We start from the raw sequence: 12,584 nt of genomic DNA on the forward strand, positions 1-12,584 counted from the left end.
GCCTCCTGCTGCTGCCACGCCGCCGGAGCACGATTTCTGTTATCCTCCTGAAGAACAAGCTCTTAACCCGAGGTAATATTTCTGGGTTAGTGGAGTCTGTAACCTGAAGCGTATGTAACCCGAGGTACCACTGTAATGCTGTTTATAACTTTTAGAGACCCATACATTTTGAAACCAGAATATCTAAACATCTGCCTCCTACTGTGAATGAGTTAGCTTGCCCACTGAATCTTCCGTGGAGGCTCTCCTCCATGTCCCATCACCACCAGAAGTATGATTGACAGTAATATATGAGCTAGGGCATTTTTTCTTCATTGCAGTGCCTAGGCTTCCTCAATTTGATGTTCTCCAGATGTTTTGGACTCCAACTCTCATCAGTTCCAGCCAGCATGGACAATTATCAGGGATGACCAGAGTCGGAGTGCAAAACATATACAGGGAACCATATTTGGGAAAGCTGGCCTAGGCCACAGAACTCCTTCACCATGCTACAGCTATTACAACACTTGTTGAAAATCATTTTGTTTCATCAGTTGTTTGGTTTAAAGTGATGGTTGGTTTCTCTGGTTTTATTGCTGCTTTCTTTGTTGCTGTGCTTCTGGTGTCTGTTGCTGTACTTTGTATTTTTATATTTATATGTGTAGTTTTTTCATTTTACTTAAGTTTTTTATGTTGTAAGTCAATCTCTCTCTCTCTCTCTCTCTCTCTCTCTCTCTCTCTCTGTGTGTGTGTGTGTGTGTGTGTGTGTTAATGTTTAATGTTTTATTATGTTTCTATATATTTCAGAAGCAGTCCAGGGTTGCTGGGGCAACCCAGTCAGATGGGCAGGGTAGAAATAATTATTATAATAAAATTCTATTATTATTGTTGTTGTTGTTGTTGTGTGGCCAAAAGTGATGCTCCCCTGTGCTCCACAGATTTGTTGGAAAAGCTGTACATTTGAATCTCTATTGAAAATTGTGTATATTTAAACCTGTGAACAGAACATGACCCCAAAGAATCAAAACGAGACAAAGTATTTAGACAAGAACTCCAAAAGGTGTTTTTTTTTCTTTTTTTGGCACAAAGGGGAAAATAGATTCCCTTCTGCTTTTAATAACTCAAAACAAACAGAAGTCAGAATGCATCGACTCAACATTGATCCACAAAAGGTTGATGAACAAAGCCAAGACCCCTCCGTTCCCCCTCGTACCACCCACAGGAAACAATGAAAGGTAGAAAGTAAAAACGACTGAAGAAGTAAACAAAATGTAATGAGGTTCATTTCCTTATCAAATGTAACATTTGTCAGTTCATCCATACTCACAGGTTGTTTACTTATCACGTTCAAAACTAAGACCTTGCAATGGAGTTGGACACTTCTTCCTCTTCCATTCTTGATGCTGAACAGTGGCTCTTTGTTTTGTGTGTGTTTTTTCTCCGCATATATATAGAGATATAAAAACTACTTTTATCAACACTGAGAAGTTACACTCCTGGTCATTGTGAATTATATTTGGAAGTCCAATCATGCAGAACTACAGGCGGGTGCAACTTAGGTCTTATTACAAGATGGACATGGCAAGGTGAACAGTTTGGTTTCGCTAGTTGGGTTGGGAAGATCCTGGTACCATTGTTGCAAAATGTATTACTGGCCGTAAGTCCCACTTACTCAAATTTACTAAATATACATAATTCTCTATATACATATTGAAGCCCCCAACCCTTTTCCTTATTGGCCGAATGCCAACAGAGGAAACGATTGGAGGAAACATATGGAGGTGTACAGTGGTCTTTGAGAAATACAGACAGAGTGATGGATTGTTACAGACAAGTTACGAAGAGAGAGGGAGAAAAATCAGTATGGATATTTACATACTATGAATCTTACTATGTAGGAGAAATGTACAGCCCTGCTCAACCAAAAGCAACTGATTTGTTGCATTTAGTGAATCTCGTTTTCTCAGGGACAAATTTTTAAAGCTGCTCAAAGGTCGTCTAGTTCCACTGAAGCCAGTATCAGAGAGCTGCCTTAAACTGAATTGGGTTATCTGTCTGCTTCAGGGAGACCTACTCTGACTAGCTGTTGTCTAGGACCTCAGGCCAGCTCCTGCTATTATCTGAAGACGCTGGGAACCAAGCCTTGAAAATGCAAGTCTTTTGTTCTTTCTTTGAGCTTCATTATGCTAAAGCACATTGTAAGACTCAAGAGTCAAGGGTTGGAAGACTCAAGACAGGGTTACAAAAGGTGGCACATTTGCCCTGGAGGGCTACCTGTGTGTATACACGATTGCTGATATTCACCTTGGGAAAGCATCCATAAACGTTTCAGGGATAAAGGACTATCCTTACAAAATTCATACACCCCAATCCAGTAGGAGATATCCATGCACATTGACAGAACGCAGCTGTATATTTTATGAGTGTACGCACTGCAGTGCACATGCCTGCACTCTCTCTTGGACTACCAGTCACACGCAACATGTTATTGTATACAACCACAGCCGGAATTTTTTGGGGTGTGTGGGGAGGTGTCCCTGTTTCCTAATTATAGTCCCAAAGCAATGCCAAGACAAAACTGTAATGTCAATCCAGGAATTAAAGGGTGGGCAAATGGATTTTTTAAAGGGATGGAAAGAAAGAGTAATTTGCTACTCCAAAACACAAAACTCGCTTTTTGCATTTCCCACGCCTGAAATCGAAATTAAGTCTTGCATTTGCTTGAATGGACATGGATTTAATAACTAGCTCGTGCCCCTGCCCTACTTTGCATTAAAAACACCAGCACAAATGATCAACTTGGGAGTAAAGGGGTGTCACATAAAAATGCCCTAAATTTTGAAATTATTAGAAGGAACACCTTTGGATATTTTGACTCTCCTTTTCTTCAGAGGTGTCTCAATGTGTCTTTTGATTTATAATATTCCTTCTCAAGGCAATTTTACCCCCTTCCCTATTCTTTTCAAGATGGGAAACCCAATCCACAAACCAGGGTACATAAATTGAAAATATTTTAGAGCCATGAAAGCTTAATCGAAGAAGACTTGGCTAAAAGTTGTCCGTCTGTCCCCCCCATGCCAACAAACATACTCTTTTACAGAGTCATTTGTCTCCTGTGAAACTGGGGTGGAGGGTTCTGGGTGAATTGGAGAAATTGCCAGGGGACTTACCATAACATGTATGAAGGGGCGGGAGTGGGGGGCAAACGTTTTAGAAACAGTAACAAAGAATTGTCCCCCTGGGAACAGTGCGCCAGATCTTCAAGCAATGGCAAAACTTTTAACAATGAAAAAGAAACCCCCCAAAAGAAAGGGGGGGGGGACTGAGACAACTCTCTGCCATATGCACATATGCCATGTAGAAATTTCTCTTGGCCACTGAAGATCACAAAAATCTGGGGAGGGGGATTCTTCTCCCCACAAATGCCACCCAAATAAGATATGAAAGTAATTCTTTAATTGCAAAGAAACAAGGGGGAAGAGAGCAGATTCCGTGTGTGTCGTCTTCATTGGGACTGCCACACAGGCAGATAGGGTTAACCCCCTGAATTTGACACAGTGCCAAATTCACCCCCTCCCTATTTCCCACCACCCTGGCTGCTATTTAAAAATTCTCAAACCAGGCACGTTAAATCTAATCATGCAATTACAGTCATGTCTAGTTTGGTCTTTAGACAAGCACATTCTCACCGTTCTTTAAATTAAGAATCTCACCACCAATCTCACAGGGTCTGCTGAGCTCAGACTATTACTTTCAACATATAAAAGGTGCCTTAAATTGCTAATAATTATATAAGATGGGAATAAGCTGTTTCAAATCAAAGTTCTCCCGTTTAAGGCAGCGCTCCAGAAACTAGTTAAGCCTCAATCTGTGCAGCTCTTTGGAGTTATTGACTTTACAGAAGCTATTCCTAAAGTAGATGGACCATTGACTACAGGCTCCCATTTTTCATTTCTGAACAGAAATGAAGTTTGAATAACACAGCCCAAGCATTCTTTTTATAAGAAAATGAGATCTAGTAGATCATATGAGCAGGGCTATTTTTCTCCAGCTCATCAGTTGGAAAAAGACACATTTCTTCCCTAACCTTGGCCCAAAAAGCTTTTTCCTCATTAAGTTCTTACACATCTGTGAAATAATTCAAGTCCACTGTGTTACCCTCCCTTTATTAAAACCATCCTTTGAAATTCAAACCAGCTCAACTATCAGACTCTTGACAGTGCAGGGTTCTAGTCAATATAATATGGACAATTTCCAGGCTAAAACAAAATGCAAACTCATATTAAATTTAGCAGCCCATCAAGAGACCAAACATTTGCACATACCTAGCAAAACTACCGGCTTCCTTTTCTTAAAAATAAGCCATACTAAACCAGTATGCTTCCCCAAACTAGCCATACAAAATCTAATTCTTCCTTGTAAAATACATACTTGGCCAGTAGCACTCTCTACAAGACCATTCAAGTCAGACACACCTGAGAACAGAGCTTCCAGAACAATTCCAATGAGCTAAGAAAGCAGGTTAAATTTTCTTACTGTGAGGCTGCAGAGGTGGTAAAAGTTTCATCTGCTACTTCTGCAAAGCTGGGACAAATATAGGAACCCTTGTCCTCTTGAAAGAGTCCTCTATTTCAGGAATGAACAAAGGCCTGGAGAATTGGCTTTCCTTTTACCAGAACCTGAGAGACTCCAACTGTAGCCAGGTGCAAAAGATAAACACTTAGAATCAAAGCATTCTAAGGCACCTGATCTCACAGTTGCTCCTCACAATGATACTCCTCACCCACCCATTCCTTCATTCCAGCAGTATAATTTAGGGGGAGTTATTTGGTAAATCTACTCCAAACCACCTGGAGATCTGCAAGAAGTTCCCAAAACTACTTTCCTTAGCCCTGTTTCATCATTTTCACCTCCAAGTCTGTGAACTAGACCCAACCACTGCATACAAATGATAAAATTCCCTACACATAGAAAATGAATATTTTAGTGGAAGAGTTTCGCTGTACTTATTACATCCATATCCCACCTTTCCTCATGATTTTGCCCTCCCAATTTTCTTCTCAGAATGGCAGGTAAGGTAGCTTAGGCTGGGCATTCGTGGCTGGCCCAAAGTCAAAAACTGTGATTCATGGGAAGTTGAACTTGTATCTCCTTGATGCTAGTCTGAGACTCTAACCCATTGCACTACGTAGCTGCCTTATAGGCAGAGATTTCTTTACAGATGGTGGACTTTCGCAAGAGCCAGGCCTACACTCAAGTGACAAAGCCTGGGCAGGTAAATGCCACGTCTCCAGCAGTTTGTGAGAAATACACAAATAAGATCGTGGTGGTTGCATTTTCAAAATGCCCTAAAACCACTGGTGGGAACTCTGTTTTCTACAAAGCTTTACCCGAGAGCTGAGAGTAGATTTGCCACCTTCTTCCTTGCAGGGGGGGGGGGGGCCTTTGCGCCCTTAATAGCTGCACAACAGCCTGAAATTTAAATAGTGCAGCTTTCACCAGCACATGGTAATGCACAGTGCTTTTTTTCTGAGGGGACGCGGGGGTAAATGTTTTCTGAATCTAAGTTTGGCCTCATTGAGGGGCAGTATTTCAATATGAGTAGGAAAATGAAAGTACCCCTAAACATTTTTTTTTTGGGGGGGGAGCACTGGTAACGAAGCAAAGGAAAAGCGGCTCTTAGATGGCAGCAGGCAGCTGACTTATAGCCCAGTCTCAGTTTTCCTTTAGTTCAGTGGGACATTATTATTATTTTTGTTTCAGATGGGATTTTAATGGGCTTCGTAAAGCCAAAACTCAGTACAGGAACTTCCTTATCCACTTCAAATACAATGTCAATTGAATTATGCACGTTTCTTCCAGTAAAAAAAAAGACAATATAAACAAACATTTTCAAGAACCTCTCAAAGCGTTCAGTTTTGATTTCTGGGTTTACTTTTTACAGTAAAATAGCTTTTTACTAAACCAGCGTGAATCATTTAATTCTTTTACTAATACCAAGGTGGTTTGCATTTGTTGCCCTCCCTTACTATGCTAAGAGTTGAACTCAAGTGCATTGCACTATTTCAGAAAAAAAGGGTTTGCTGTTTAAAGCTGTAGGGCCCCATGTGTCACTTAACGTGAGTTCAGTGGGACATTAAGGGCCACCAAAGCTTCTTGGGTTGAGCAGCCTTGGGAAAAATGTATACTTAGTGGACGCTTATTAAGGCAACTTTGAGTCTAGCTTAGTCGTAGAGCATGAGACTCTCAGGGCTGTGGGTTCAAGCCCCCATGTTGGACAAAGGATTCCTGAATTGTAGGGAGTTGATCTAGACAACCCCCATGGTCCCTGCCAACTCTACAGTTCTGTGATACTAAGTTGTTTTTCTGTAATAACGCCTCCTGCACAATAACCGAAAACCCTGTAGGAGATGTCAAGCACCACTGTTGGACCTTTATTTTATTCAGCCCACCAACTTTTAAAATGTTTCTAAATATTTGGAGGGAGAAAACGGGGGAGGGATGGCGGCTGCGTGGGCTTAAGTCTTGCGCCAAATTTCACCTAAAGCGTTCAAGATGAATTGGGAGGTTGCCACCTGACTAAAAGCTGAAACCCCTGAGTATTCTGAGGAAATGAAATACAACATCAATAACACTAGCAAAACGTATTTCTGATTGGCTGAGGTTCAAGATCTTGCTGCTATGAGCCATACATCGAATGTGCCTAGCCCTGCCTTCTGAGAGAGCAACTCTTAGGTTTTGATGCAAATATCAGGATATCTTCTAGAGCACCACATCTTTGAACAGGGGTGAGGAACCCTTTTCTGTTTGAGGGTCACATTTCCTTTCAGGAAACCTAGTGGTTAGTGCTAGTGGTGATTGGGGGGAGGGATGGCAATATATGTGCCTCTTACCATTGCTAAGAAGGCTACATTGCAGCCATGCAGAAGTCATGAGGCTATTCCACCCCACCCCATTCTCCATCCAGCCAAGCAAGATGGATTATCACAATTCAAAGATGCAATTCAGGCAGGCCAAAGCACTTGAGGAAGGTATGCTAGGGCCAGCAAGACTTAGAAGAACAGATATGAGAGTGTGGCCTGAAAGTCAAAGGGCAGATGTGCCATGGGAAGGATATTAATTTCTCAGCTCCCATTTTGTCTCAGCACTCCACACACACACACACACACACACACACACACACACACACACACATATATATATATATATATGCATTAACAGGGCTATTTACGGCCTCCCTTCCAGGCTGGACCTGCTACAACAGCACTGACAGGGTTGCTATCTTTCAACGGGCGAATTATGGGTGGCTCAATCATCTGCCACTTGTAAAGGCAGGACCAAATTTACAGAACTGTGTCTTACAGACAAAATGTCAGAAGCTAAATTTAAGGCAAGGCAGCAGACTCCCGCTAACAGACAATCCCTTCCTTTCATCATCTTTTGATCTGACCTACATACACTAGAATGTCTGAAATGGCAACGAGACAGATGAACAGTGATGGACAATTCTCTTGAATTGTGTTTAAAGCCTTTTAAAAAGCAGTCCTGTGTATGTTAGTTATGTGTGGTGAAATGTTTATTTTTCTTTGGCTGGAATCATTGCCAATCAGTTTCCCTGGATGCCGTCGGACAACCTTCCTCAAGCACCAGTATTTAGAAAGAGATACTTTCTCTCTTTAAATGCTTATTCCAAAGTGTTAATTGGTTCATACGTCTCTGTCAGACCCGTGCTACATTTTCTGTTCCCTAAGCCAAGCCACTTTTTAGACATGTCACCCTAAGGCCCTTGAAAATATTTTAGATCCCCTCATTCTTTTCTATATTCTGATTAAATTGTTTTTGTTATGTCAGTCGGCCAGAATGACACCTCTAAATGAGGGTGGGCCACAGATTTCTGTAACAGTTTCAGGATCTGTGCTTTCTTGGTTTCCAGCTTCTTGCCTAATAATTCCTAACACCACATCTGCCCTTTTCACAGCTGCAGTACAGTCAACTGATGTTTTCGGTAAACACTCTATAATCTCAAGGTTATCTGTCTTTCCTTGCTGGCTGCAGATTACTGACTTTCGTTTTATCTTTTCCCAATGAACATGGCTTGGCACTTACATGGAACTTCATCTGCCATTCTATCCCCCAGCCACGCATTCAGGAGAGTTTTCTCAAACTCTCTGATGGGATTTCGCCCCCCGCCCCTGAGTAACTTAGCATCACCAGCGAGTCTGGATGCTTCAACGCTGTTATGGATTGTGGCTTCTGATATTGACAAGCTAATGGTCTTCAGTTCCAAAAGGTTCCCTGTTACCTGTGGTCTCAGCACCAAAACAGTGGACAGTGGAAAGTGGCTTTTTTTAAAAAATTGCCCATTATATCTGGGCAACAAAATACACAGCTAGCAGATGCCATTATTGCCATTATTGCTTAGAGCGTCATTTCTCTGTTATTGCCTTCGTGGCATCCTCAGTGCACTACTGTGTCCCATTAAAGTACTGCCATTTCTTGTGCATTGGGATTTCATGTGGGCTGAGTTAAGGTTAGTGCCGCACATGGATATCTTTTCATGGCTTTCAGAAAGAATACGCGGGAAATCAATCAAAGCTGCTTTGTGGCTTCCATTTCAATGGAAGATGCATGTGGTAACTGTGATGCGCCGGCAGCAATTAATAGATTGCCCCCTATATTGCTATTTATTTTTATTTAGTTATTATTATTTTTTGCAGTAGTGACTTTTTGCTTATTGCTGCTATACATACTGCACTAACGAAAAGTGTTCCATTCCTTTTTATTTAAGGAAAATTCTACCTGCCCTACATCTTTATTTAGTAAGTGGAAATGAAATTGTCTGGTCATAACTATTTCAGGAAGGATATGCTTCTAAATTTGTTTATGGCCACCTTTCAGAAGAGAAAGAATGTGTGGTTCAGTCTAGGCCAGGCATGGCCAAACTTGGCCCTCCAGGTGTTTTGGGACTACAACTCCTATCATCCCTAGCTAACAGGACCAGTGGTCAGGGATGATGGGAACTGTAGTCCCAAAACAGCTGGAGGGCCAAGTTTGGCCATGACTGGTCTAGCTGGTGTCACTCAAAGGGCTTAGATTGTGGCCACTGTGGGTTGTTGGTTTTTTATACATCTGTTTGTTTATTTATTTGCCTTCATGAAAACATTATTAGCACTTGCTTTAAAAAGTAAAAAAAAGAATCAGTTTAGTTTCACACTATTCAACCATGTTAGAAATGGCTGGTTTCACATCTGACCAAAAATAAATGTTAAGAGTTGTGTTCAAGGCTGACTCTTAGAGGTTTATCCCTAAAGTTTTGACTCCTAGTCTCCTGGACAAATTTCAACATAGTGTAGTACATGACACCTCAGATTCTCAACAATAAAAAAAAAATAAATGGTTGACATCCATTCATGCACACAAGTATCTGTAGTATCTGTATATCTGATTTCCGGGGGGAGCGGAGGTTGGGGGCGAGTCAGGTCACTGCTTGTGTAACCACTTTTGGTGTAGGCCTGGGGAATTTTCAGATAATGTGTTGCAATGAAAAGATAGCAAAGAGGGAAATTGTAAAGCTGAAAGCAGCTAGCCGTTCACTGTCCTTCCAATTAATGTTGGGAATGGTTAAGATGCATTTAAAAAAAAGAAAGAAAGAAAAGAGAGAGAGAGAGAATTGGAGTTGTTCACAGCCTAGGTTGGTGCTGCTCCAAACCTCCTTTCTTTGATGCACTAAACAGCTATACACGTAATAAATATACATTAGAAACACCCCTTTCTTTTAATCTGACTCCCTTGCCTTGTCGCTCCAACTGGAGCATTCTACATGCACAGAGAGGCAGTCCCAATGAGAAGCCTATCTGCCAATAAGCAACAGTTCTGGTTATGGAGAACCTCTCTCTAGTGAAGGTCTTCCAGACTGCGACCACCTCGAGGTCCTTCATCGTGAACAAATAAATGATAGGGTTTGGGAACAACAAACGCAGGTGTTCTATTTGCCTCCACTCAATATCATTCATCTTTCGCTTCTGCCTTGATTCAGGAGCCAGCTCCCCAACATCAGCATGAGTTCTACTACAAAGGAAGAAGTCTACAACCTTTCTCGCCTAATAGATGCCCAGGACCATATCAGATGAAGAAGCAGAACTTCTACAAGCTGACTTCCCCTCATTTAGGGAACTACTTGCCAGCCTCTGCTTGACCCTGGCCAACCCAGTTTGATCCATTTCTGACAGCCTTTATCTAAAAAACGAGCGCAGTCACACAAGGCAGTGGAAGTTCCTGCAAATATGGTGCCCAAGAAACCCCTGGTGTTCCAAGGGAACATCTAGTCCAGAATCCTGCATCCACACAAACAGGCCTCTCTCCTGACAACTCCCCTAGCTCAACATACATATTCATTCAAAACAACAACAACAACTCGAAATCCATCAGCATTTAACAAGGACAATCCCATTGAACTTCCTCTATTATTCCTCCAAACAAACCGCTATTAAAAACAGTGCCGAAATATAGGACTCTACATCATCAAGATTCTGAGAGAGCTTCGGTTTGACTTTTTCCCTACTTATTTAAATTAACCCAAGGACCAACTAAACAGGCTGTACAATGAGAATTATATTACAGATGAAATTTGCATTTAAAAAACCCCCCAGGAGGTTCAGTTGTCTACTTGCGGGCTGTGTGCACACATATGGACTTCTGCTCTTTAGATACATGTACACACACAGCTGCATATATATCCTCAAATGCATATTTGCATGTATGTACACCGAGATACATGTGCAGTTTTCTGTACATCTGCTGAAAACAGAAGCAGAAAGGGTTAGATATGCACACATGTATACACATAAAGGGTTGGGGTTCTGGCCACCTTGTCATGCCAACGTGAAAAAGGACAGTTGCAGTTGCTGGTTTTGCAGCCATTAAAGTTTTGCAAAATTTATGAAAAAAGGCTCCTTTCCCCCGTTTTTTCTCATTTTGCAGTAAGCATCATCGGAAGAAGACCAAAGCAGAGCAACTATTAAGTTAAATATACACTTGAGCTTAGCTGCATTTACATAACTCTTTTAAGAGAAGCAGGCTGAAAGGGTTTTGTTTTATTTAATCATTATGTGTGTTTGTTTTTCCTTTAATTTTTTTTTCTCTTCCTTGCCATCATCGAATTCTTTTATGACCACAATGATTCTTCCCCCCCTCCCCTAAATTACATCATCTCCTGAAGAACGTCGGGTTTCGCAGGCAGGCGGCTAGTCACCTGCAACAACCGAGGGGCCCTGCAGAAGCTTCCAAACTGCTGTCAGTGTCCGACGCCAGGGTCTGGTCTGTGGACATGGAGGAAATGTCATTGACGGATGAGGATGGAGGGAGGCTTTCGCTGCTGTTCACTGCTGCACCTGTGCTAAGAAAATGAACACCGGCGTGATTCAACCTGAAAGCCCTGGGAATGTTTGAGAGATAACAAGAGAAGTTGCTTCAGCTCCAGCACAATTCAGTATTTATGTATGTATGTCTGTATTATGATCAGGTTCCAAAGAAGTGTGAATGGAAGGAAAACAATTGCTAATCGTGTTCAGTGGCATAGCGTGGGTTGCCAGAGCCTGGGGCCACACGGCGGGGGGGGGGGGGACAGATGGAGGATGCATGCACATTCAACTGCCTAATGGCGTCCATGTCAAACAGAGGTCACTTCCTGGTTCACATGGAGAAGCCATTTTCAACAGAGCCCAGCAACGGAAGACACGCAGCTGTATTGAGGCAGCAACGGGCATTGAAATTTTGCACCCCTAACAATTTTGCACCTGGGGCAATCGCTCCCATGCTACACCACTGATCCCGTGCAAACCCCACATCTATATTGTCAGGATGGTTTCTTTTTAAATAAATAAAAATATATGCACATTTAAACGCACATGCCCCACTCTTGAAAGTTGCACAGCCTACCCATTTTGTATCTGAGAATCCTCCAGACAGAAATACAAAATCTTACATGACAAACCAGCCTGTTGTTTTCAGAGGCATGGCCTCAGTATGGCTTCTCCTCCGATGATTATCAGAGGATGATTGTCAGTGGAGCCACCACTAGGGGGAGGCACCACAGGAAATCTCCCCTTCTGGGATGCTACTTGGTGGGAGGACCTTGAGTGAGAGGTGGGGAAGTGAAGATCTCCAAGGATGAGAGATTGGGAGGGAAGAGGCTTCCCAGGTGAGAGCTGGGTCTGTCATTTTCTATGGTGGCTGAGATTAAGAGCTACGGTAAATTACATAGAGAGAAGATTTTGTATTTGTGCACTGTTTGGGATTTATACCTTTGTATAGGTTTATTTTTCTAATACAACCAGTGAACCCTTAAAAAAATATCCAAGTGCCTTTTATATTATACATTTTTGCAATTCTCCCATAGTCCTCAGGGAACCACAGATATGTGACTGTTTCTTGCAATGTTGGCACAGACTGCTGCAGGAATGGGCTGCATATCCAAACTTGTATTACTCTTCTCCAATGTACCAGTAGATCATTCCTTCACTGTCCCATGCTCCCACCATCGTTAATTTTAATTGACTGCATGGAGCATTCTCATGTTTTCCACTGATAACATTCCCTCCTACTCA

The 12,584-nt window shown here is 42.0% G+C and overlaps 1 protein-coding gene across 10 annotated transcripts in view; it reads right to left on the reverse strand.

Annotated features, from left to right (window-relative positions):
- Nucleotides 1–2,499: 2,499 nt before the first annotated feature.
- Nucleotides 2,500–12,584, reverse strand: part of MAPK10 (mitogen-activated protein kinase 10) — a 240,606-nt gene continuing 230,521 nt past the window's right edge. For 9 of the 10 annotated variants that reach the window (XM_028743644.2, XM_028743641.2, XM_028743639.2 and 6 more), the window contains one exon: nt 2,500–11,369. In XM_028743644.2, the coding sequence (XP_028599477.1) occupies nt 11,227–11,369 (143 nt within the window). In that variant the 3' untranslated portion in view covers nt 2,500–11,226. Of the gene's footprint in view, nt 11,375–12,584 lie in introns of all 10 variants that reach the window. The other variant, XM_028743649.2, reaches the window with a different exon arrangement.

This window comes from Podarcis muralis, chromosome 9 (genome assembly GCF_964188315.1).
Source record: "Podarcis muralis chromosome 9, rPodMur119.hap1.1, whole genome shotgun sequence".
NCBI lineage: Eukaryota > Metazoa > Chordata > Lepidosauria > Squamata > Lacertidae > Podarcis > Podarcis muralis.